General features: G+C 32.4%; 1 protein-coding gene across 4 annotated transcripts in view; it reads left to right on the top strand.

Annotated features, from left to right (window-relative positions):
* Window positions 1-9,441: 9,441 nt before the first annotated feature.
* LOC114341404 (proton-coupled folate transporter) overlaps window positions 9,442-26,960 on the top strand; it is a 112,953-nt gene continuing 95,434 nt past the window's right edge. For 2 of the 4 annotated variants that reach the window (XM_050648262.1, XM_028292202.2), the window contains exons 1-2: window positions 9,443-9,777; window positions 16,373-16,450. In XM_050648262.1, coding sequence (XP_050504219.1) covers window positions 16,381-16,450 — 70 coding nt within the window. In that variant the 5' untranslated portion in view covers window positions 9,443-9,777; window positions 16,373-16,380. Of the gene's footprint in view, window positions 9,778-16,372; window positions 16,451-26,960 lie in introns of all 4 variants that reach the window. The other 2 variants (XM_028292201.2, XM_028292204.2) reach the window with 2 other exon arrangements.

Genomic DNA, 26,960 nt, shown 5'->3' on the forward strand with positions numbered 1-26,960 from the left:
GGGAACGTGTTTTCGGGGATATTCCAGGAATTTTTCAATGTCTGTGTACCTTCTATGGACATATATGGAATATTTTGGTGTTATTAGCACCGCACTCCACTTGCGATTTGTAATCAGGAAGATTGAACACATTGTTTCAAATACAAGTCAATCCATTTGTAACTAAATAATCATGGATTGACTTCTATTTGAAAGAATGTGTTCAATCTTCACGACTACAAATCGCAAGTGGAGTCCGGCGCTTAGGGCTACTTCCTCTTCGGTATTATGTATTATACTACAGAAATTAGGAACTTTCCTTCTAAATATATGTATGCATCTTGGCCATCAAACATTTTTTTAAGGGGTTACATAGGTCTTATGGGTAAAAAAAGTGACTTTTTAAAAAAATTATATCTCGAAAACTAAAATTTATTTTTATTTATAATTGGAACATGTAAAAGTATAGTACTTAAGGTAGTCTCAAAAAAAGTTTCAGCCAAAAATATTAATTTTTGTAGAGTTTAAGTTTTTTGCGGTGGGCAGCATAACTAAGTCCAGTCTCATTTGAAATCAAAAAGTTTCTTGTAGTTTATACCTCTGGCTAGTAAATGAACGAAGGAATTAAAAAAAATGAAATTTGAAGATTTTACATAAGTTTAAACACATTTTTGACCCCAATTTTTCTCATTTTTAAAGTAGTTTTTTTTGATAAAACAAAAATGACCTCATCTAATAAAAAAATCTTTGTTTATTCACTAACCAGAGGTATAAACTACAAGAAATTTCAGATGAGACTGGACTTGTTATGCTGCTCACCGCAAAAAGGGCTGTTGTCGAAAAATTGCAGTCAACTCTACAAAAATGAATATATTTGGCTGAAATTTTTTTGAGTGTACTATACTTTTACATGTTCCAATTATAAATAAAAATAATTTTTAGTTTCCAAGATATAATTTTTTTAAAAAGTCACTTTTTTTACCCGCAAGACCTATGTAACCCCTTAATAACTGCCTTTCCATGCTGTAGCAAACTTAACAAATTGTTGATTTCAAATTGTAACAGTTAAGTTTTGCAAAGTATGCTGCCCTCTTGTATCTTCTGTGTTATCTTCATCATACAATTACTTCATCTAAAAACTTTCTGCGATATATTCATTTTGTTGCTAAAATTATTTCCTGATCCATGGGTTGAATAAGCGATGTATTTTTTGGCAAAAACATACAACTAAAGTTGCCATGTTTTGATCATAGAATATTTTCAGAGGGATGAGCAGGAGCGTTGTCTAAAATCAAAAAACATTTCACCTCTTCCGGCAGATTCTCAGTTTCTTCTCTTGAAATTTTTTCACTGCAGGTACAGTCGGAGAAATGAAAGAGTACCCATGAACGATCACATATTATTAACATAATTAATCTATCTCTATCGTTTGTTATTTATAGAAAAAGAACAGCAAATAAAAAATATGTGATTGTACCTGTTTGACGTGACCGTTCATGGGTATTCTTTCATTTTTCCGACTGTACAAATTCTATAAAAGGTCAATTTTTTAAGATATCTGGGGTGAACCACTATGATGAAATTATTTATTTTTATAGCTCCACAATTATATACAAATCCTACCTCAAAATATTTGTAAGAATTTAAACTCTTGAATGCCTTCATTTGTTGACCTGTGTAAAAACTATTACTAAGCTCCAAATACAAAAAAAAACTATGTCCATGTAAGTAACTATATTTGTCCATGTTGTCACCCTTGAAAAACTTTTTCTACTGTAGGTTAACTCATACCCCTTGAGGGAAAATGGATCTATATACCAAAAGCTTTTGAAAATATTTACTTATGTTTATTTATTCACTGCTTAGAACTAAATACAGTCGTTAAAGTACTTCTACAGCTAGAAGCTACAGAAGTCAACAGCAAAATGTTCGGAAAATACAACTATAAAAAACTATTATACAACGATTAAACTATTATATAAAAACAATTATATAAACCACTATTTTATAACAACAATAACTATTTTATAAAAAAACTATTAAACGTAAAAAACTTAAGAAACTTAATGCGGTACAAATATAAATAATTTCAATGTTTGCCTTCCAGCTTTCAATTAGTGTCATAAACGTCAAAGTCTTGAAATGGCCTATACCAGTCGGACATTAACATATTTTAGGTTACAGAGTTTATAACAAATACATTAATTAGACCAGTGTTTCCCAATCTGCTTTGTACCATGCCCCACCTTAGCTATTCTAAAAATTTTATGCCTCCTATGAAGATAAATAATTTTTAATATTAAAAAATTGAATTGTTCATTTCAGAAACTGAAATGATAGATTTTAGGAAAAAAGCACTAGAAAATTGTTAGCGAAACGAGAATTTTCAAAACAATGAAAAACTGAAATTCAAATTTCAAATAATTTTTCTATGTTAGGTAATTTATTATTTTAATTTAGTGAGATCCTTGCGCTTAATGCTTGCTGCACAGAGATTTTAGGTTCCAATTTGGTTAGCTTCAGTCTTAAGTCTCAACGTTGTGTTATATCTAGTTGGTTGCTTTTGTTACCAGTAAATCAGTTACAGTACTAAATCCACATTCAGTTAAATACGAAGATGGAAACAGTGACAATGGTTTTCTTGCACATTTGGTTGAATTTGTGTATTTGACTTCTGTTTCCTCACAAAGTCATGCCATCACTCCTTTTATATTAAATAAAGTTTTAACTGACTCATCGTTTTGAAATTCTATGAGTTCTTCTTGATATATCACATAAATCAACTAACATTGCGGCATCATCCATGTTAAAAATCAATTTTTTTAATCAGAAAATCTTTCTTTTAAATCAGCCGATAGAATATTCAGATGATTGACAATTACAAGTAAAGCTGTATCAGTTATACTTCACATTTTTGGAGCCAATGAAACTGTTTCAAAGAGTATCAAACAGTTCCATAAATATGTTCAAACAGTTTCCCTTAAGTATGCATCTTACTTCATTATGAAGTAAAAGCCTCACTTGGTCTTCATTTTGTTCTTCACAAAATAGCTTGAAGAGACGCTCACATTTGGCATTAGCTATAATAGCATTAATACACTTTATTACTGAATGTAATACCTCATTTAGATCAGACCAGTGGCGTGCGGTGACTTTTTCTAAAGGGGAAGCGATTCAATAAGGATATAAAAATATTTTCTTAAGGGTCGAGGGTCGAGCCACTTCCCACCTGATAACACTCTGATGCGCTATAGGGGCCCTCTATCAGCAAAGTGCTTATGTGAGACGTCCTGGGTACACGGAGTCACACACTAAATCCTACCCCGATCAATGCGTGAGGCACTCTATTGCCGCTATTTCTAGTGACTATAGTGACTTATCATTGATCTGTATTGCTTGCTTGGGCCTTAAGTCCTCGCTCCGGGCTTCGTTTCCTAAAGAAGAGATCTATTTAAATGTTTTTTTTAATTCCGAGGCATTTTCCACAACACACGACTTTCAACAATATGACACTTATGCCTGGTTGCACCAACAGATCTTAAGCTCCAGCTTAGCTAAGCTCTACTTATAGATAGGGCCTCCTTGAGTATCACTTACGTTGCACCATAATTTTCGATTCTTACCTTATAATCAATTATATCTATTACTATATTATGATATTTTTATTATAATATAATTATAATTATATTATTTTAATTCTTATGTTATTCTCGTCTTAAGCTTAAGATATGTTGGTGCAACCGGGCATTATTTATACTTGAGCTCTATTCTCCTATCAACTTCTGATAATTGTTGAATTCGGTCTTTTTTAATGGACTTGTAAAGTCTGTCTTCGCTTGTTGAATTTCTTGTAAAACTTTTAATGCATTTTAATACTGAAAAACTTCGTTCAACTGATGCACTTGTGACTGGGATAGTTTGTAGTAATTCACACAACTTGGACACTTCACACAGGGACTTTTTTAAATAAGTAGTTTATAAGAAATACCCAGATTTCTGAGTATATCTTTATCACTAATGTGAGTTGTTTCATAAACAACACTTAACTTATAATGCAAAGCTGGCATATCAAAATATTTTCATTATTTAATCGTAGTGAAATAAATTCCTCTGTGGGAAATTTTGATATATATTATATAATTCTACAAATTTTAATTCGTTAAAATTTTTAAAGCGAAAATTCGTTTTTTGTAGAATGTTATCAAAAGGTCTCTCTGTTGTCGACATTATCAATCTTCATTCTTTTTCTTTCATGTTCAAACCCCATATTTTCAGTTTTATCCCAAATATTTTGCTCTCGTTTTTAATTATCGTATTAATAAAGTCATCAATTTGTCTTAAACAAAATGCAATGTCAATTGACTTCATCTGTAAAATGTCAAATAAAAGATCAGTAAAAGGAAAAATCTCTGCAAACAATTTAAATCGAAATATTCTTTAAGCGAATGTATGTACCTAAGCACCCCTTAGAAGCAGTAACAGTCAGAGCATCCCACTCTTGGAAGGCGATCGAACGATCGCTTCTGCAGGGTACCAAAATTCGCGCGACTGGTGGGTGCCGTCATTGAACCCTGACTCCCTGACCAATTTTTATACGGGACAACTGCATGACAAGCGGCGATTTTGAGATGCGCTTCTGTCAGGGGTGGACCGAATACATAGTTGAATTGTGTGCATAGTGCATATTGAGTTCCTTCCTATGCGATTAATTTTTAATATTTTTCAATGCCTATTGCCTAGGTAATAATATGTAGATTACTGGGATTTGGGAAAATTTTTGATAATTAAATATTAGTTAATAATATATTTTGTTATATCGAAGTATATAATAGGGAAGCGGTGCTTCCCCCGCTTCCATGGACCGCACGCCTCTGGATCAGACTATACTAAAATCACAATAAAGATGCACTAGAAATAAACAAACCATGACACGTTGAATGTTAAGAGGAGCACTCCCAAATCATGATTTAGAATGTATATACAGGGTGTTTCATTAATAATTGTCCATATAGTAACTGGAGAAACCTTAGCACAAAATACGAAGATTTAACCTAAAACACTTAAATAAAATGTGGTTCCTTACTGAGTTACAGGGTGTTTTATCTAGAAATTTAAAAACTATTTTTGCTCAGCATTTTAAAACTATTCTACGTATAATTTTCATACTTGGCAGGAAGTATAGATACTGTACAAACTACTAAATTATGTTAAACAAACGTTTATGGCTATTACCAGAGGCGTACGACGGGGGAAAGTGAATGGTTGACCCTTTCCAAATTCTACGCCACTGGCGAATTTGCTATTTTAGTTCAATTTTTGGATTGTCCAATACTTTCTATGAAAATAATGAAGATTTCGAGATATTTGAAGTTAAAAATGAAACGACACCGATATTTTGACCAGAGTATTGTGTCGCTTCATTTTTAATTTCAAATATCTCGAAAACTAATCATTTTATCGTTACGAATGAAGAGTATATTATTTACATAAAAAGTATTGCAAAATCAAAAAATTACACTAAAATAGCAATTTTGTCAGTGGCGTAGAATTTGGGAAGGGTAAACCAGCCACTATCCCCTGTCGTACGCCTCTGGTAGTAGCTAGAAACGTTTATTTATCTTAATTTAGTAGGATGTACAGTACCTACACGTTCTGCCAAGTATGATAAGGATACGCCAAATAGTTTTAAAGTACTGGGTACAAATAATTTTTAAATTTTAATCATATGAATCATATCATAAATTAATCAAAATAACTGTGCCGTTTCATATTTAACTTCAAATATCTCGAAAACTAATGACTTTATCGTTACCAATGAAGAGTATATTATTTACGTAGAAAGTATTGTAGAATCTAAAAATGGCACTAAAATAGTAATTCCTCCAGTGGCGTAGAATTTGAGAAGGGTCAACCATTCACCATCCCCTGTCGTACGCCTCTGGTAGTAGCTGGAAACGTTTGTTTATCACAATTTAGTAAAGTGTCTAGTAGTCGCACTTTCTGCCAAGTATAAAAAGGATACGTCGAATAGTTTAAAATGCTGAGCAAAAATAGTTTTTAAATTTTTAGATAAAACACCCTGTAACTCAGTAAGGAACCACATTTTATTTAAGTGTTTTAGGTTAGATCTTCGTATTTTGTGCTAAGGTTTCTCCAGTTCCTATATGGACAATTATTAATGAAACACCCTGTACATTGTAAATCCCAAACCATGATTTACAAAGTTTATACATTGTAAATCGTGATTCGGAAGTGCTGCTCATAAGATTCAACTGGTCTTGGTTTGTTTATTTCTAAGTGCATCATTATTGTAATTTTAGTAAGTATAGATGTTTTTAGCTACCAAGCTTTGCCTATATGAATAACACAATGCACAAGAATCAGTTCAGGATTCACATCTTTCATCAATGTTAAGCAGTCATTTTTCTTGCCCATCATATCTGTAGCACAAAATGGCAGTGGTGCTTTCTAATTTTTTCGGCAAAATGCAATTTACCAGTATATCTTACGTAAGTTACCAACTTCTTTTTATCATTTCAGCAATTTTTTTCAATATCTTCACGCATTGCGTCTATTATTCTGTTAAAAGTATTATTTACTGAGTGGCATAGTTCTTACATCTTTATCTTTTTCAAGAACCGTTTTGACAAATGCTGATGTTGATGGTTTTATTAAATTCTCTCTATAAGTTTATTTCACGACGCCAAACACCCAGTTAATATTTTGGTCTTGTCTAGCAAAATTATACCTAATAATAATTATACTTAATAATTATTTACCGCAATTGTTTAAGAATTTGCTTTTTTCGTTAAAGCACCGAAATCTTGCACTGCATTTAAATGGCCCGGATGCATATTTACAGATGCTTGCGTGTGTAGACACCAGGGTGTTAAAATCAGTTAGGGTTTGGAAAAACAATACATTTACACATGCTAGCGCGTGTTGACACCACGGTGTTGAAATCAGTTAGGGTTTGTAAAAACAGTACGTTTACAGACGCTAGCGTGTGTTGACACTAAGGTGTTGAAATCAGTTAGGGTTTGGAAAACAGTACAGTTACAACTACTAGCAGATTTGGACACCAGAGTGTTGAATCCAGCTAGCTTTTTTAGTAATTAATATACATGCATAAATTCTAACGGCTATTGACTTTGATTTTATTTACCTACTCTTTTTATATACCTACCTTGCTCTCAAGCTATTTGCTTGTGGAATTTTTATAATTAACTATTTAGATGGGAAATAAGCCACAATTAAATTGAAAAAAATAATTTTATTAACTTTTCGATGTCCAAATCGGGTGTCGTCAAAATAAAAAATACTACTACAGGGTGTTTGGTAGAGAATGGGCCATAGCTTAACCTCAGGTTCCTGAGGTTAAAATAGGCCGATTTAAGCTAACTTACCTTAGTACAAAGTTTATAATAACCGAGATACAGGGTGTCAAAGTTAAACTTTTTTTTATTTATTATTGAATATTTCCTGACAGGCATGAGATATCAGCACAAAATTTGGTATGTGGGGGTTTTTCGGGACGAGAAAACTAAATTCCCTACCAAAAGTTATGTGTTGCCAGAGGGCGCCACATACGCCTTTCAGCACTCATTTAATACGTTCAATTTGTTTTATCCGTCACTCCGTATAATTTTGACATTAAAATTTGTATTCCCCTATTAGTTTTACTTAAAAAAGGTATACCTCTTTCATCTCCCTAAACTCAACCGTTTACGAGATCAAGCATTTTAAATCTGCGGTGCATAATTTTTAGCATAATATCATTGTAGTTACATCAGAAAAATAACTTAAAACCATAAAATTATCCAAAAATGTATCGCAAATTTCTTCAAATGGAATTTGCGATGCAATGCCATAAATTTGAGAACTGGCACAATTATTATGGTTTTAAGTTATTTTTCGGGTGTAACTACAATGATATTATGCTAAAAATGATGGTGTATCGCAGATTTAAAATGCGTTTATCTCGAAAACGGTTGAGTTTAGAGAGGTGAAAGAAGTATAGCTTTTTTAAGTAAAACTAATAGGAGAATAAAAATTTTTTATGTCAAAATTATACAGAGTGAGGGATAAAAAAAATTTAACGTAATAAATAAGTGCTGAAAGGCGTATGTGGCGCCCTTTGGGCAATACATAATTTTTGGTAGGGAATTTAGTTTTCTCGACCCAAAAAAACACCACATACCAAATTTCATGTTGTTATCTCATATCTGTCAGGAAATATTCAATAATAAATAAAAAAAAAGTTTAACTTTGACACCCTGTATCTCGGTTATTATAAACTTTGTACTAAGGTAAGTTAGCTTAAATCGGCCTATTTTAACCTCAGGAACCTGAGGTTAAGCTATGGCCCATTATTTACCAAACACCCTGTATATTAAACAAAAATGTTGTTGCTTAGTAAAAAATTCTACTAATAATTTTTTTAATCTGACTCATTTATATTGGCAATTCATACATATATTATACATTTTAAAGTATTTTTTACTAAACAACAACATTTTTGTTTAATTTAGTAGTACGTATTTTGTATTTTGACAACGACACCCGATTTGGGCGTCGAACCGTTAAAAAAATTATTTTTTTTTTAAATTTAATTGTGAGAACAGAACAACATTATTTTTTATGTTAATATGTTTTTTGTGTTAATATAATATTGTTTATATCCCAACAACGTTTAATTATTTATTAATACCTAAATCACTTAAATATTTTTCCACAACAGTAGGTATATAAAATCAAAGTCAATAGCCGTTAGCATCTATGCATGTATAACCACTAAAAAAGCTAGCTGGTTTCAACACTCTGGTGTCCAAATCTGTTAGTATTTGTAAATGTACTGTTTTTACAAATCCTAACTGATTTCAACACCCTAGTGTCAACACACGCTAGCGTCTGTAAACGTACTGTTTTTCCAAATCCTAACTGGTTTCAACACCGTGGTGTCATCACGCGCTAGCATCTGTAAATGTACCCTTTCTCCAAACCCTAACTGATTTCAACACCCTGGTGTCTACACACGCAAGCATCTGTAAATATGCGGCCCGGATAGAAAGGGTTAAACTCGTGTCGAGTCCATTTTCTAATTGTCCCCCTTAACAATCAAATTACGCCCCTGTGGGGCATGAGCCCCACTTTGGGAAACATGGCATTAGACTTAGACGATATATCGGGGTACCACTATGTTCTAGGTACATTACTATGTATCCCTGCCTACACATCCAAATTCATTTTAATACTTTACTCATTTTAACAATTAGTATTAGCATTAAAAAAATAAAAAATGATAGTATTAATAATTTATACAGTTTTAGTCAGTCAAAATTTTATAGGTGCATTATTTTAAATCTAATTTATTTTATATTTGCACTCCGTAAAAAGTAATTGTAAATGTGGCAACATTGTGAACGTACATAAAATTAATTGTCGGACTTTCGACAATTAATTTTGTGCAGTTTAAAACAATATTACATGCCGAATAATATTTATATTTATCTTATATTGGTTATATTAATTTATCATATAGTGTCTGGTGCTTATACGAACACATCAGTAACGTTAGTGTTATTGGTTTGTAGGTTGACCTTGGTTTTGGAATTTTATTAGGTACATGCATTATTTCACTCTAATAAAAAATCTATCTTGAATCTTGACACATATTTCTGTTGTGTGAACTTGTGAATGTGGTCAAGATTCTATAATATTTTATAACTGCTGTAAATATTAACAGGCTGGAAACTTAAAACAACTTGTTGGAGTAATTCTAAGTACCTACTTCCTTAAGTAAGTAATTGTGTTTTCATACTTTTATTTTTGACAAGAAAAATAAAACTTTTTTGATGAGAAAAATCCTTGGCAACAAACTCACAAAATGAATGTGAATACCAAAGAACATAACAAAAAGACAAAAAGATATAAGGTGGAAGGCAACCCTATATACGTATACTTGGACCTACCGACCGAGCGCATCTCGTAAATTGCACGGCTTCGCGCAATCGTACTTGAGACACTGTGTCAGGTGAGGTGTTTGAAAATTTGAGTGACTTGATTCTGTGGTGTGAATTTCTAAAACTTTTAATTTTAAGTGTGGTTTTTGACCGTTGTCCGTTGTGAGAAATTATTTATTTAGTGTTGTGTGTTGTGTTTATAATTTAAACTTTTGTTTTATTTTCAAAGTGTTCTTTTTGTTGTAAGTAGAAAATGAATCGTTGTACTAAGTGTAACATAAACTTTTCGAAATCTTCTAACTTGACGGCACATGTAAAAAAACATCCAGGTAATATCATATTTTATACAGGGTGTTTGGTAAAGAATGGGCCATAGCTTAACCGTAGATTTCTGAGCTTAAAATAGGTCGATTTAAGCTAACTTACCTTAGTACTAAAGTTGATATAACCGAAATACAGTTTTTCAAAATTAAACTTTTATTTTATTTATTATCTTGAATACTGAATATTGAAATTTGGTAAGCGGGGGTTTTTTGGGATGAGAAATCTAAATTCGCCACCAAAACTGATGTATTACCCAGAGGGCGCCACATACGTCTTTCATCGCTCATTTAATATGTTCAATTTTTTATGAAATTCGTTCAATTTTAAATGCTCAGTAAATAATAACAACAATTAGGTACTTGTATTGAAAACAAACATATTTTGTAATTTGAAAAAAAAAACAACATATTTGCAATATAGATAACAAAACAACATGCTTTGTTACGTATTTTAAAAAACTCTCCATCATGCATGCTCCATGAGAAAAGAAAATATAAAACTAATTTCATCCTTATCGTGTCTCAGATGGCGTAGCTACTTTTGCTATAACTACTCAACGCTTTGCTACTGTACCTACCTAATACATACAATTTGTATTATTTTATCAAAAAACAAGCATTTACATACTCTGCAAATTATATATTTTGATTTGCATTTTCATATGAAAAATCCACGGTATTTATCTTGAACTTTTTTTGAACAAGGTGCAATACTTAGGTAATATTATTATTAATAAAACAAAGTATATTAAAATACAATGTTAAAAACTTTAATAATATTAGCAATATTTAAAAACTTTAATATATTATATTATAGTATACATATTATCAGAGGCGGCTCTAGCCCATGTAGCGCCCGTGTGCAGTTGATGCCCTGGCGCCCTTTTAGTCCTTGGCCCACATATAAAATTATTATTAATGACCACACCGTCGAAACTTTATGTACTTGTTATTTGGGTGGAGTCGGACAAATTTGGAGCTTGGTGCATTATGGTAGTGGAGCGTTTGTCTGTTAAGCTGTCACGAAGTTATCAATTTTATGCAAGAAAAAAAAATTATAACCACATTGGTCATTTTATTTTAATCAATGGTTTTTATCATATAAACAGCGAAAACAATTTTGTCGGACAAAAATATTGGGTCATATGACGCGTCGGACACGCTGAATATGTCAAATTTATGAAAATAATAAATTTATTACCACATGGCTAATTTTAACCCAATCTACTATAAAATTTTTTTACAATAATGTGGTAACATTGTTGGACAATTTTCACGGGGCATATGCGCAGTCGGATGCGCCGAAGATGTCAATTTCCTGGAATTTTTTTATTTAGTACCACAGATGTCATTTTTATTTTGTACTGTTTTTTACATGTGTAATGCATATTAGATCACTTGTCGGACAAAAATAATGGGTCCAAAATTTTCAAAAAATTTTCCGAAATTTTCTCTCTTGTCGGATTTTTTTTTTGAAAATTCGAGAAAAGGAACTACAGAACGATGTTCGTCATCATAGGCGTAACCAGGATGATCCTACGGGGGGTTACAACTACTGGAAAGGAGGGGGGGTTACAACTACTGGAAGGTCTCTGAGAGGTATGGTGTTAAGCGTATAGAGCTCAAAGTCCATCCCAATGGGGGGGGGTTATAACCCTCAAAACCCCCCTGGTTACGCCTATGTTCGTCATTGTTCAAGGACTATGTACAAAAATTTTCAGATCAAAATTTTTCCAAAATTTTCCCTCTTGTCGGAAAATTTTTTGGAAAATTTTAGGTACAACTCTATGTCACGCTCTTTTAAATGTTGTACTTAGTGTGTGTACCAATTTTCAGCTAAATCGATTCAAAAGTAACCGAGAAAAACTGTTTTAAAATTTTTTTTGACAATGCCTCCTCTTAAGGGCGTCGATAACCTAAAATAATTAAGTTTTCTGTTCGTTTGCCCCAACATTTTTGTCAGACAATTACATTTTTTGTTTAAGAATATAATTACTTGTAACCTACTAATTTTGTCGGAAAAATGGTTGTGAAAATAAAGGATGCACGAACCCAGCATAGTTTAAGAGTATAGTTTACTAATAAAAATTAAATTTTTTGTCCGACTGTGTTGTCCGACTTGCCCTAATATTTTTGTCGGACACTTAGATTTTTTGATTTAGAATATAATTACTTGTATCCTCCTATTTTTGTCGGAAAAATGGTTGTAAATAAAAAAATTCCAGGAAATTGACATCTTCGGCGCACCCGACTGCGCATAAACCCACTGAAAATGGTCCGACAAGGTTACCACATTATTGTAAAAATGTTTTATGCTAGATTCTGTTAAAATTAGTCATATGGTAATAAATTCATTATTTTCATAAATTTGACATATTCAGCGTGTCCGACGCGTCATATGGCCCAATAGTTTTGTCCGACAAAATTATTTTCGCTGTTGATATGATAAAAACCATTGATTAAAATAAAATGACCTATGTGGTTATAAATTTTTTTCTTGCATAAAATTGACAACTTCGTGACAGCTTGACAGACAAACGCCCCACTATAGTCGGTTCGCTAAACTCAGACGCAAATGGCTAAAGATTTTAGTACGTAACTTTTTTGTTCTTTGCCAATTTTGACAAAATTTGCAAAATTACTAAATATTTAGTAATTATTTTTTTGGCAATTTTATCAAATTGGCAAAATTACTAGCTTAAATCACTAGCCAGTTGAGTCTGAGTTTAGCGAACGGACTATACCATAATGCGCCAAGCTCCAAATTTGTCCGACTCCACCCAAATAACAAGTAGAAAAAGTTTCAACGGTGTGGTCATTAATAATAATTTTATATGTGGGCCCAAGGACTAAAAGGGCGGGAGCCAATAGGTATTTACAGCGTCAGAACAACCTACCCGAATCTAATCTACGATGAACTACGTATTTTCAGTATTACTAAAAAAACCAACAACGAATTGTTAATACGGATAATTTTTGAGAAGCTCTGACTCCGCTGAAAGTCGCAATAATTGTGGTAGTAATAAAAGAAAATCTTCCTTTTAAATAATTTTAATCAAAAGAAAAGCCGCTGTACTTTATATTTACATGTTAACTTAAATATAATACATAATCCATTCCGTCAACGCTTATTTCGCAAAATTACTCCGCGACACGTGTACAAACGCATTTGAAAATGCCCGGCAAGTCCCAAGCAATTTGACCTTTATAGGTTCCACAACCTATTTCGAAATCATTGTCAATATGTCTTCAAACGAATCAAAAGATTGCCGCCGTCCAAAAATCGTTTTAAATCCTATTTTATGTTGAAACATAGTAAAGGCCCGCTCTTTGGTGCTCGGCGCCCCCAACATGCCGGTGCCGTTGTGCACCGCACACCCTGCACAATAGGTAAAGCCGCCTCTGATATGAATCAGTAGAAACGATTATATTTAAATTTGGTAAATTATAACTCCACTCGACCAGAGCACGACCACACAACTCAAAACACAAGTACGCAAATACGGTTGCGTGAAGCGTGGCTCGAAGCCGTGTAATTTACGAGACTAGCTCGGTCTGTAGATCCTTGTATATACATACGTATTAGGTCATCTTCATCTTCAGTACGGTGTAGCCAAGTTAGAAAAAAAGCATGTTAATTTGTGAAAGATTCAAAATTAATTAAAATTTCATATTTTTAATTAAAATTAAGCCGTATATAAACCTTTAATAATTTATTTATTTCTTATTCACATTCACTTTGAGAGTTTTTGCCAATAATTCTCTTTATCTATTTATATTTGTACTCGCTTGGTAGCCTTACCTCCTTGGCAATGTTAGTTGTCGCCCTTAGGTCACATGGGTCTTCTAACAATATGACCAAAAATGGTAACATTGCTCCTGTAGTGACCCTTTTCCAAGTTAACATACTCCTTTTCTAACTTGGTAACACTGTACTGAAGATGGGCCAATAAGTCCGAGAAACGTATATAGGTACAGTTGCCCTCCATCATTTTATATATTCCCTTTTCTTATTCACATTCAATTTGCGAGTTTTGCCAATAATTTTCCTTATCTATATACAGGGTGAGGCAGATAAAGGGCCTATTAGAAATATCGCGAGAACTCAAGGTAAGAAAATTATGGAAATCGGAATACAGGGGTTTTGAGGTGTGAACTATTTAATGAAAATATTTTGGTCTCTTTGCTACTTCTGGTTATACCGGAAGTTGGTTGTAACTTCGTTTTTTTAAATGGGACACCCTGTATATTTTTACATTTTTGGATCTCCTTGATTTCTTCTTTCTTAAAATATAAGTTTTTGTAATATTATACAGGGTAGGTTAAAGGATAATTACGTTTTTTATTAATTTCGCAGCAAAATTCACACCCTGTAGAATTGTAGTAGTTTGACATAATATACTCTGTTTATGTTCAAATGATTTTTAATATAGTCTACTATGTTAAGAATTATTGGTATAGTTAAATTTTTCCTTTTTTGTATACAGGGTTGGTCGAAACTCAGAATGAGTATTTTCTGAGTTTTCTTAAATAGAACATCCTGTATTTTAGTATTGTAGTGAAATGTTATTTTAGGATACTTTTTAATTTAAAAAAATCCACAAGGAAAAGAAAAAGTTTTCCTGTAGTTGGCTGTATACCATCAATCACAAAATTGGAAAGAAATCCTTTGTAAAAGGTATAACATTTTTTTTTATTAAAAATCCCTTAAAAGGGCTACATCACAACAAAACGTTTTCGATTTTTATAAAAAATCATCATCAGTGTTCGATAAACTGGATGCTAGCTGAGCCACAAAAGAAAAATATCTGGGTAAAAACCCTTTACATAAAATATAGATGCCTTAAAAGTGCATACTTCAATAAAAAGGCCTGTGATGGTCACATGGCAAACAGGATAATGCCCTAAGGTAAGGTATACAGGTTTCCCAACACGTGGGATCCAAATTGAGTTGATCACATTTCAATTTGGATCCCACGTGTTGGGAAACCTGTATACCTTACCTTAGGGCATTATCCTGTTTGCCATGTGACCATCACAGGCCTTTTTATTGAAGTATGCACTTTTAAGGCATCTATATTTTATGTAAAGGGTTTTTACCCAGATATTTTTCTTTTGTGGCTCAGCTAGCATCCAGTTTATCGAACACTGATGATGATTTTTTATAAAAATCGAAAACGTTTTGTTGTGATGTAGCCCTTTTAAGGGATTTTTAATAAAAAAAATTTTATACCTTTTACAAAGGATTTCTTTCCAATTTTACTTTTTAATTTCTTAAGCAAGCCCTATACCTAACTGCTTCAATTTGTGAGTTATTGGTGATTCAAGCCAAACATTAATTGCAACACAAAATACCTGAAATTTTATTAAGTTGACCGTAAACATATTCAATCACAAATAATTTTTCGGAAATAAATACATACTAATCGAGACTGATATTTAAAATTGCCAATAATGGTTGAGCTATCGAAATATCTACGTAGTTAAGATTGTTGGTGCGATTAACAATTAAGCACAAATTAAAGCAGTTGGGTATAGGGAATGCTTAAGAAATTAAAAAGTACCATAAAATACCATTTCACTACAATACTAAAATATAGTGTGTTGCATTTAAGAAAACTCAGAAAATACACATTCCGAGTTTCGACCCACCCTGTATACTTAAATTCAAAATTTAGCTATACTAATAATTGGTAACAATAGTAGACCATATTAAAAATCATTTGAACATATAAAGGGATTTTGATGTAAAACTACTACAATTCTACAGGGTGTGAATTTTGCTACGAAATTAATAAAAAAACGTAATTATCTTTTAATCCACCCTGTATAATATTACAAAACCTTATATTTTAAGAAATAAGAAATCGAGAAGAATCCAAAAACGTAAGAATATACAGGGTGTCCCATTTAAAAAAACGAAGTTACAATCAACTTCCGGTATAACCGGAAGTAGCAAAGAGACCAAAATATTTTCATTAAATAGTTCACACCTCACAAACCCTATATTCCAATTTTCATAATTTTCTTTACTTTAGTTCTCGAGATATTTCTAATAGGCCCTTTATCTGCCTCACCCTATATAGCTTTGTTATAATTTTGTTGTAGGTTTTGAAATGGCATATACCAATAAGGTAACCGTAGAAGTCCCCTTATTTCTTATTTATGTATACTTTTTGCTAACATGTAAGTATATTTTTAATTAAAAGTAACCCACATAAATATAAACCCTTAATTTACTTGAAATAGTGGGGAAGTTGTAGTGGGGAAGTCCCTTTTTTTTAAACTTACATAATTTCTCTGTGCATACGTTGAATTATCTTAACAGTTAGTAGTTTTTAACATATATTTTTATAGTTTTTATATATTTTTTAATTTAATAATTTTCATTGTGCAGTGGTTTCGTTATACAGGGTGTCCCGAAAAGATTGGTCATAAATTATACCACAGATTTTGGGGTCAAAAATAGGTTGATTGAACCTCACTTACGTATATACAATAGTGCACACAAAAAAAGTTACAGCCCTTTGAAGTTACAAAATGAAAATATTTTTTTTTTCATATATCGAAAACTCTTAAAGATTTTTCATTGAAAATGGACAATGTGGCATTATTATGGCAGCAGCATCTTAAATAAAAATTAAAATGAAATTTGTGTACCCCATAAAAAATTTATGGGGTTTTGTTCCCTTAAACCCACCCAAACTTTTGTGTACGTTCCAATTTAATTATTAGTCTGGCACCATTAGTTAAACACACTGTTTTTAAAACATTTTTACCTCTTAGGACTTTTTCGATAAGCCCAGTGTTTATCGAGATATTTTGAATATTTATCGAATCCACCACATATTTGTATATGGTTAAGTACGATTATAAAGACCTGTTAATACATAATCTGAAAATGTATTTATAATTTACATTTTTAGGTATATTTTGAAAAAGAAGCCACATCTCGATAAAAGGTGACTTATCAAAAAAAGACTAAGAGGCAAAAAAGTTTTAAAAACACTGTGTTTAACTAATGGTACCACAATAATACTTTAATTGCAACGTACACAAAGAGTTGGGGGGTTTAAAGGAACAACACTCCCATAAAAATTTTATGTAAATATGTATTATTATGTATCACTTTATCAATCAAAGATAGAGTAAAAATTTTAATTTTTTAATTATAACGTGGGCACATAAATTTGATACACCCTGTATATTGATTTGTAACTATTTAGTAGAAGGTAGCTTTTACACAGTGGGTCTATCCTAATGAGTTTTTCCCTGAAGACTTAAAGACATTTGTAAATGAAGTGAAGTGAAAGTACAATTTATTTCGGATTATAATTTAAAAAGATTGTTTATTACGGGAAAGGTAAGATCCACAGGTAGCTGTAATTATTAGTTTTTAGGAAAATAAATGTAGAGAGATTTGGAATTTTAAGGCTGTTTGTTTAAGCACAAGCATATTTGCATAATTTCCGGAAAGTGATTAGGATGAGTAGAAGTATTGTTTGAAAGAATGCCTGGGTTTTTCGAATGAAAAAGAGAAATGTGGAAAGAGACATATTTCTGATTGGCTTGGCAATTTGGAATGGGGAAAGGGAAGTTTGAATGTTGAGACAGTTTGGAAAAGAAAGAGGATTGTGTGGTGGGGCATCCGAGAAAGGCAGTCCAAAGTTTTCGCGTATAGTTCAGAAGCAAGTACTAGTGGTTGTTTGATAGTGGAGAGGAGCTGAAAAGTGGAACGAGAGACAAATCAAATTGAGAAGAAAAACCTCTTTGATTCTGTAAAGTCTAAGAGAGTAAGTTACAAGAACTATAGTTATTAAAATTATTTGTGACACCAAGTAAAAAAGATACTTGGGTCTCAGGAGATTATTATTGAGAGAAAGAGAGGAGAGAGTTTTGGAGTTTATGGAACGAGTACTGGTCAAAAGCGGCCTGGCTTGTGTTTTGGAGAAATAGTTGCTGGTATGCTGCTGGATTGATGCTGAGAACGGAGAGGGCTTTGATTGGTAGCCTAACATAATCAACAAGGAGGAGCTGTTTGGGTCAAGAGGAGACATCATTGTGTGTGAATCAAAAAGGTCACTCAATAACTTATGTGATAGATGTTCTTTATAATCAGAAGTTAAAATATTTGCGTAAAAGCATATGAATTAAAATTCCAACATTTCAATAATTTAATAGGAAGTATAAGTAGTTTTGCAAATACCTAAATTTGTTTGTCTAGCTTATTTTATAAATGGTATCAGGAACAAAGCGATAAATATTTGTTTAAATTAGATTAATTATATGGTAAAAGTTTCATTTGGACAATTATGCCCACAGGATTTAATTGATAGATTTTCAGAGCATTGCTTTTGATAATAAAGGTATTTGTATGTGCTTATTTATGATTTTTCTATTTATTTCCTTTTCCTATTTTATCCCGATAAGGATCAACTAAGAGATACTGAAGCCACGAGAAAGGATAAGTATAACCTAAGATAATTTTAGTTAATTTTTATGACAAAAAGGCACCCTGAGATTTTTTATTAATTGTTTATGTATGATTTGCGTCAATTCAATAATTAATTAAATAAATACTCAATTAAAATAAAAGTAATAGAAAGCAGATCATAACAGTATATTAAAAAAAAGCCGCTTATCTCGATAAAAATCTCGATAAAAACCCGCTTATCGAAAAAATACTAGGAGACAAAAAAGTTTTAAAAACGTTGTGTTTAACTAATGGTAAACGTACACAAAACTTTAAGGAGGTTTAAGGGATCAAAACACCCATAAAATTTTTGTGGGGTGGACAAATCTCACTATAATTTTTTTGTAAGATGATCCTGCCATAAGAATGATACATGTCCATTTTCAATGAAAATTCTTTAACAGTTTTCGATATATTGAAAAAAATTGATTTTCATTTTGTAACTTCAAAGGGCTGTAAATTTTTTTATGAGCACATTTTTACGAAGGTAAGTTAGGTTCGATCGAACTATTTTTGACTCCAGAATGTGTGGTATAATTTATGACCATTCTTTTCGGGACACCCTGTATACTACGTACGATTATATTTTTTAACATATATATGACAACATTCTCAAACTACAACATCACCGACGATGTTAGCGACTGCTGACGAAATAATATAGGATTCCGTAGAAAAGAGTACACCTTGTCTTATTGAGCTGTCTACCCAATAATTTTAGTGATTTATATACCTATACAGGGTGTTTCATTAATAATTGTCCATATAATAACTGGAGAAACTTTAGCACAAAATACGAAGATTTAACCTAAAACGCTTAAATAAAATGTGGTTCCTTACTGAGTTACAGGGTGTTTTATCTAAAAATTTAAAAATTATTTTTGTTCAGCATTTTAAAACTATTCGACGTATACTTTTCATACTGGGCAGGTAGTATAGATACTGTACAAATTACTAAATTATGTTAAACAAACGTTTCTGGCTATTACCAGAGGCGTACGACGGGGGAAAGTGAATGGTTGACCCTTTCAAAATTCTACGCCACTGGCAAAATTGCTATTTTAGTTCAATTTTTGTATTCTCCAATACTTTATATGCAAATAATATACTCTTCATTCGTAACGATTAAGTCATTAGTTTTCGAGATTTTTGAAGTTAAAAATGAAACGACACGGTTATTTTGATTAATGTATTTTATCGCTTCATTTTTAATTTCAAATAACTCGAAAACTAATCATTTTATCGTTACGAATGAAGAGTACATTATTTTCATAAAAAGTATTGCAAAATCAAAAAATTACACTAAAATAGCAATTTCGTCAGTGGCGTAGAATTTGGGAAGGGTCAACCAGCCACTATCCCTTGTTGTACGCCACTGGTAGTAGCTAGAAACGGTAATTTATCTTAATTTAGTACGATTCACAGTACCTGTACTTTCTGCCAAGTATGATAAGGATACGCCAAATAGTTTTAAAGTACTGGGTACAAATATTTTTATATTTTAATGATATGAATCATATCATAAAATAATTAAAATAACTTTGTTGTTTCATATTTAACTTCAAATATCTCGAAAACTAATGACTTTATCGTTACCACTGAAGAGTATATTATTTACGTAGAAAGTATTGGAGAATCTAAAAATGGCATTAAAATAGTAATTCCTCCAGTGGCGTACAATTTGAGAAGGGTCAACCATTCACCATCCCCTGTCGTACGCCTCTGGTAGTAGCTAGAAAAGTTTGTTTATCATAATTTAGTAGGGTGTCTAGTAGTAGCACTTTATGCCAAGTATGGTAGTGATACGTCGAATAGTTTCAAAATGCTGAGCAAAAATATTGTTTAAATTTTTAGATAAAACACCCTGTAACTCGGTAAGGAACCACATTTTATTTAGGTGATTTAGGTTAAATCTTCGTATTTTGTGCTAAGGTTTCTCCAGTTGCTATATGGACAATTATTAACGAAACACCCTGTATACTAGGAATGAAAGATGACGATGAGAAGCAACGATTAGAACAGAAATACTGGGAAAAAACAAAGAAGTCGAAAGAAGTGCAAGAAATGACAAAAGATCATACCACAACGGACTCATTAATGAAGCTGAAATGCGGCAAGAGAAAACGACCTAAAAAAATTGTATGACATCACAAGAACCTTGACAAGAACAAGTCGAAATGGTTAAACACTAAAATAAAAGATAAAGATGGTGTCGTACTAAAAACAGAACAACAAATTCTTATTAGGTGGATGAAGTATTTCAAAGAAATGCATGAAGAACAGAATATAATAAACGAAATAGAAGAGGAGCCTAACAGACAACCAATTAACATGAACACCGATGAATTCGCGCATGAAGAGATAAAAGATGCAATTAAACAATTAAAAAGAGGAAAAGCTGCCGGAATAGACAATATCCCTCCCCTGAGTTAATCAAAGCAGACATCGAAACGTCCACCTCTATACTGTATACACTTTTAAATAAAGTTTCTTCTTCTTCTTCGTCTTCTGGTAGCACTACAACCCGGGGTGGGTCTTGGCTGACTGCAAAACTCGCTTCCATCTCGAACGGTCGTCCATGATAGTTGGGTCAGTAGGTAGCCCCATTGTTCTTAGATCTGACCATATATTGTCTCTCCATCGCATTCGTGGGCATCCTAAGGGCCTTCTTCCTATGGGGGCTTCCTCCCAGATCAGTTTGGTAAGGCGGTTATTAGGAAGTCTATGGACATGGCCAGCCCATCTTAGACGCTGAGATTTAATTTCTTGGACTGTCACTTGCCCTACACATCTGCTTGACCACAGCATTTGTTCTCATTCGGTATTGGTTGCTATTAGGGTATTGATAAGGTCCAAAGATTCTTCTGATTTAAAATTCTGAAATAAAATTTGGAGAACCGAAGAGTTACCCAGAGAATGCTACGCAAGGCTTAATTGTAAAAATTCCTGTAAAAAATTGTAAAAAAATTGTAAAAGTAAAAAAGGGCGACACATCCAAATGTGAAAATTGAAGGCCTATCACCCTGCTATGCACAAGAAGCAAAATAATGACCCGAATCATGCTTGAAAGAATAAAGAAGGAATTTGATAAAGTTATCAGAGAAAACCAAGCTGGATTTCGGGCACGAAGATCCTGCATTGACCACATTTGTATGATCAAGTATATTCAAATGGGAAATAAGCTACAATTTTACCTAAAAATGATTTTATTAACGTTTCGACGCCCAAGTCGGGTGTCGTTGTCAAAATACAAAATAATACTAAATAAACAAAAATGTTGTTGCTTAGTAAAAAATTCTTCTAATAATTTATTTAATCTGACTCATTTATATCGGCAATTCAGACACGTATTATACATTTTAAAGTAGACGATTTTAAAATGATATTGCCAATATTGATGAGTTGCGTTCCTGGGACGACTTTACTAAAAGATAGTTCATTCGATTACATGAAATCAATCCCAACTCAAGAATATCCGCCACAAAAAATCATAGCATGTGATCTGTCTTTAAAAAGACAACCAAATGCAACGGTGGCACTGAAATTCTCGCGTTAGAGATTCCATAGTAAATCACGAGGGAAAACCAGGAAAAACCTCGTGATACTATCCCGACATCGTAAGTATTTGGGTTTACATTTAGTTTACTCTCAAAACTAATACCAAATTCTGACTTGATATTTTAAATTTTAAATAATACTAAAATACCAAATATGTACTAACAACGACACCCGACTTGGGCGTCGAAACGTTAATAAAATCATTTTTAGGTAAAATTGTGGCTTATTTCCCATTTGAATATACTTGATTATAAAAATGCCACAAGAAAATAGCTTCAGAACAACATTTGTATGAAGAGAACGATTGTAGAGCAATCATTAGGGTGGCAGAATAAGCTATATTTGAACTTTATACACTTCCAGAAAGCGTTTGATCGTGTAAATCGCAAAGCCTTATGGAAATTGCTAGAGAAATACGGAATGCCTCCAAGTATATTAGAATTATCACAAGGGAAAAATTCCCGTACTGGCTGTATACCATAAATCACAAAAAATAAAAACCATTTCTTGTAAAAGGTATATTTAAAATCCCTAAAAAGGGCTGTATCACAACAAAACGTTTTCGGAATCAATATTCTATCATCAGTGTTATCGCAGGTTTACATGCTTTAAGCCACCAAAATGTACGGGTAAAAACCCTTAAATTGATTTTAAACAGTTGGGGTTACATTATATTATCCGATTTTAAAGGATGTTAAAAATATTTCCAGATTAACCCCTGGCATCACATGACATCAACCATATTGGTTGGGAAATTGTAGGTAGAACCTAAGAACTAAAGTTGAGTTGTCACCTAAACTCTGCCATGTAAGGTTCTACCTACAATTTCCCAACCAATATGGTTGATGTCATGTGTTGCCAGGGGTTAATCTGGAAATATTTTTAACATCCTTTAAAATCGGATAATATAATGTAACCCAAACTGTTTAAAATCAATTTAAGGGTTTTTACCCGTACATTTTGGTGGCTTAAAGCATGTAAACCTGTGATAACACTGATGATGGAATCTTGATTCCGAAAATGTTTTGTTGTGATACAGCCCTTTTAGGGATTTTAAATATACCTTTTACAAGATAAGGTTTTTATTTTTTATATTAGAATTATAAAACTGTTCTACGAAGGGTCCACAGCATGTCATGTTTCATATTCATGGGTCATATTCAAGATGGCGCCGAACGATGCGCACGTGAAATTACTCCTCTCTGTAAATGATGAGAATTTTAAGGAAAAAGCATTCAAATGTTGCCAGAAAACTACTAACGTTATAGTGTGCATAAAATGTGGAAGTATTTTTCATTTATCTTGTTCATCAAGAAAAAAGCAGAAATGTATAAAGTTATGTGATACTAGAATTGTATGTGAGACATGTGAACAATCTGAAAATCCCAAAGGAAACTCAGTAAGTCATACTCAAGAGGTAAATGCACATATCCTACAGTTGGAAATTGATTTTCTAAAAACAATTTTAAGTGAAAAAGAGGAAAAATATAAAATTTTATTTGATAATAATCAATTGTTAAAAAGAACTAACGAGCTCCTTGAAGAAAAAGTAAAACAAAAAACTAAAGAACCTGAATTCAAGGTAATTAACGTTGACAAAAGAAAAAACTGGACTTCCCCTGGTAAAGATGATAAACAACTACAAAATGTTAATGACCTTACTAATAGTAAACAAACTGAATTAGTAGTGACTAAAATTCCTGCAGACGGAACGCTAGCGCGATCCTCAACATCGACAAACTTTGGAAATGAAGTGCCAAATGAAAAAAAATACATTACATCAAGACAAATGAGTGCCGCAATGCAAGAAGCCAAAACTCAAACTGTTTTACATAATCTGTTGAACACTGAAAATAATGCTCCGGTTCTTTCAGAGTCTTCAAGCAACGGTGCGTGGACACAGGTAGCTCATAGAAAAAAGAGGAAGTTCTTAGTTGGAAGTACCGAGTCACCTTGCAACATTGAGGCTGTTCCACAAATGATCAACCTACATGTGACTCGCCTAAAGCCTGACACAAAACCGGAGCAATTAGAAAAGTTCCTGGAAAATCATTTAGATGGCGTAAAATGCGAAATCCATCAGTCCAAAAAACCTGACATATATGCATCCATGAAAGTGACCATTAGACGAGACTTAATTAAGAATGCATGGAAGCGAGAAATCTGGCCCAGCGGAGCATTAGTCTCGTTTTTCAGGATGAGGAGGACGCTGTCGCATTAGGTGGGTCCTCAAGCAATACAACTATTTCACGTATAGTAAATGACTTTAAATTGAAGTTAATCTCGGTTAATGTACAATGTTTAACAAACAAACTTTTAAATCTTGAGCTTTTTTCTAATGCTGAAAAACCTGACATTCTATGTATTCAGGAGCACTGGTGTAATGAGGATAATATTAATCTTATTTATATCCCAGGGTACACTTTAGTAACCCACTTTACTAGAAAAAATAAAATACATGGTGGAACTCTTATTTTATCTAAATCTGGGACAGACAAGTATGCAGTCTCAGTCGTTGATTGCCGTAAATTCTCTGAGGAAGAAAGCTTTGAATGTTGTGCTGTGACTATTTTAATCAGTAACTGTAAATTTCTAGTCATTAATGTGTACAGAACGCCTAACAGCGATCTAGATTCTTTTATAAATAATTGTTTTAATATTTTAGGTCATTTTCACAACCGTGTTGATAAAATTTATCTCTGTGGAGACTTTAATATCAACTACTTAATTCAGAGCAATGAAAAACTTCGATTAGATGATCTTTTTCAATCGTTTGGTTTGTCTCTTAATATCCCAAATATACCAACACGTATTTTCATGAATAACAATAAAGTAACAAAAACAAAAATTGACTACATTGCTACTAATAATATCACTATGAATCATACTTGTCAAGTCAATCAACCCAATATGGGTGACCATCTTGCCATTATTTTTGACATTGTTGTAGGTCGTAATCAGGATAGGATGGAATCTAATATAAAACAGCAGTGTTTTAGGTGTTTAAATGATAATAATTTAGACATCCTAAAACAAGACTTAATGAGGATTGGTTTTTGCGAGGTATACAATGAAAGTAATATTAATAACGCTTTTATCGAATTTATGGATACTTTAAACTTTGCTATTACTTCAAACTGTCCCCTTAAAAGTAAAATAGGTAAGGACGTGCATAAAAGTAAAGGTTGGGTTGATCATGACATATATGCTAGGAGTAAACAATTAAAAAACCTATTTAATGAAGCTAAAAACTCTAATAATAGTAACATCTGGAATGAGTATAAAGCTACCAAGAAGGAATACAATAATCTTATTGCTGAAAAGAAAAGGGAATTCAATTATCTTCAAATTGTAAGTAGTAATAATAAACAAAAAACTATGTGGAGTATAGTAAATAAAACTATAGGGAGAAAGCAAAGTACTAATAAAATTAAACTCAAAATTGAAGACAAACTAATATCAGATGATAAAAATTTAGCTCAATATTTTGCATGCCATTTCAATGACAGAAATAATGCACTAAAAAATAGGCTTGACAATAACCCTCAAAACTGTACTTTATCACATAGGTGGACTATAGACAGTTTTGTTTATTTTCCAGTAACATCTGATGAAGTTCTTGATATTATTTGTGGTCTTAAAAATAAACATTCTTTTGGAAATGATGAATTGAACACAAGAATGATCAAACACATCAAGGATGTTATATCAGAACCGCTGGCATATTTAATTAACCTAGTATACAACACAGGTGAATTTCCTGAAAACCTAAAATTAAGTAAAATTGTTCCAGTATATAAAAAATCCGATCACACTTGTATTGATAATTATAGACCTATTTCTTTGTTAAATGTAATTTCAAAAATTTTTGAACGAGCTTACTACACTAGGATCATACAGTTTTTGGACAAAAATAATGCACTGTGTTCAGAACAGCATGGCTTTCGATCCGGAAGATCAACAGAGGGGGCTACTGAAGTATTTATGGAATCTGTCTATAGGCATCTTGATGATGGTCTTCTTGTAGTGGGTATCTTCTTTGATCTTTCCAGAGCATTCGACAGTCTTAAATTTGAATTTGTCCTTAACAAATTGTATGTCCACGGAATAAGAGGTAACATGTTAAATTTATTGAACTCATATCTTCTGGAGAGGAAATTCTATGTTGAATTAAACAAGGAAAAGTCAGACATCTTCAGTGTAGATGTAGGAGTGCCGCAGGGATCTGTGTTGGGACCACTGCTATTTCTTATTTTTGTCAATGACCTACCCGATCATATTACTCATGACCACATTGTAATGTACGCAGATGACTCATCTGTGATTGTATCAGCACATACATACGTAGAGCTTCAAAATAGAGTGTCAAGGGTTATCAGATTATTCCAAACATGGTGTACACAAAACTTGCTACAACTGAATATTGATAAAACATCGTATATACATTTTAGATGCAAACGAAATATGCCAGTTGTGTCTATTCCTGAAATTGTAAATATTCCAAACATAAAATTTTTAGGTGTATTCTTGGACCAGTTTATGAGTTGGGATGTTCACGTTGAATATGTTAATAAGAAACTAAATTGTTCATTCTATGCTTTAGTACAGTTGAAGAGAACACTCAGTATTAAAACTCTCATTAATGTATATTATTCTTTGGTTTAT

This window comes from Diabrotica virgifera, chromosome 4, assembly GCF_917563875.1.
Source record: "Diabrotica virgifera virgifera chromosome 4, PGI_DIABVI_V3a".
NCBI lineage: Eukaryota > Metazoa > Arthropoda > Insecta > Coleoptera > Chrysomelidae > Diabrotica > Diabrotica virgifera.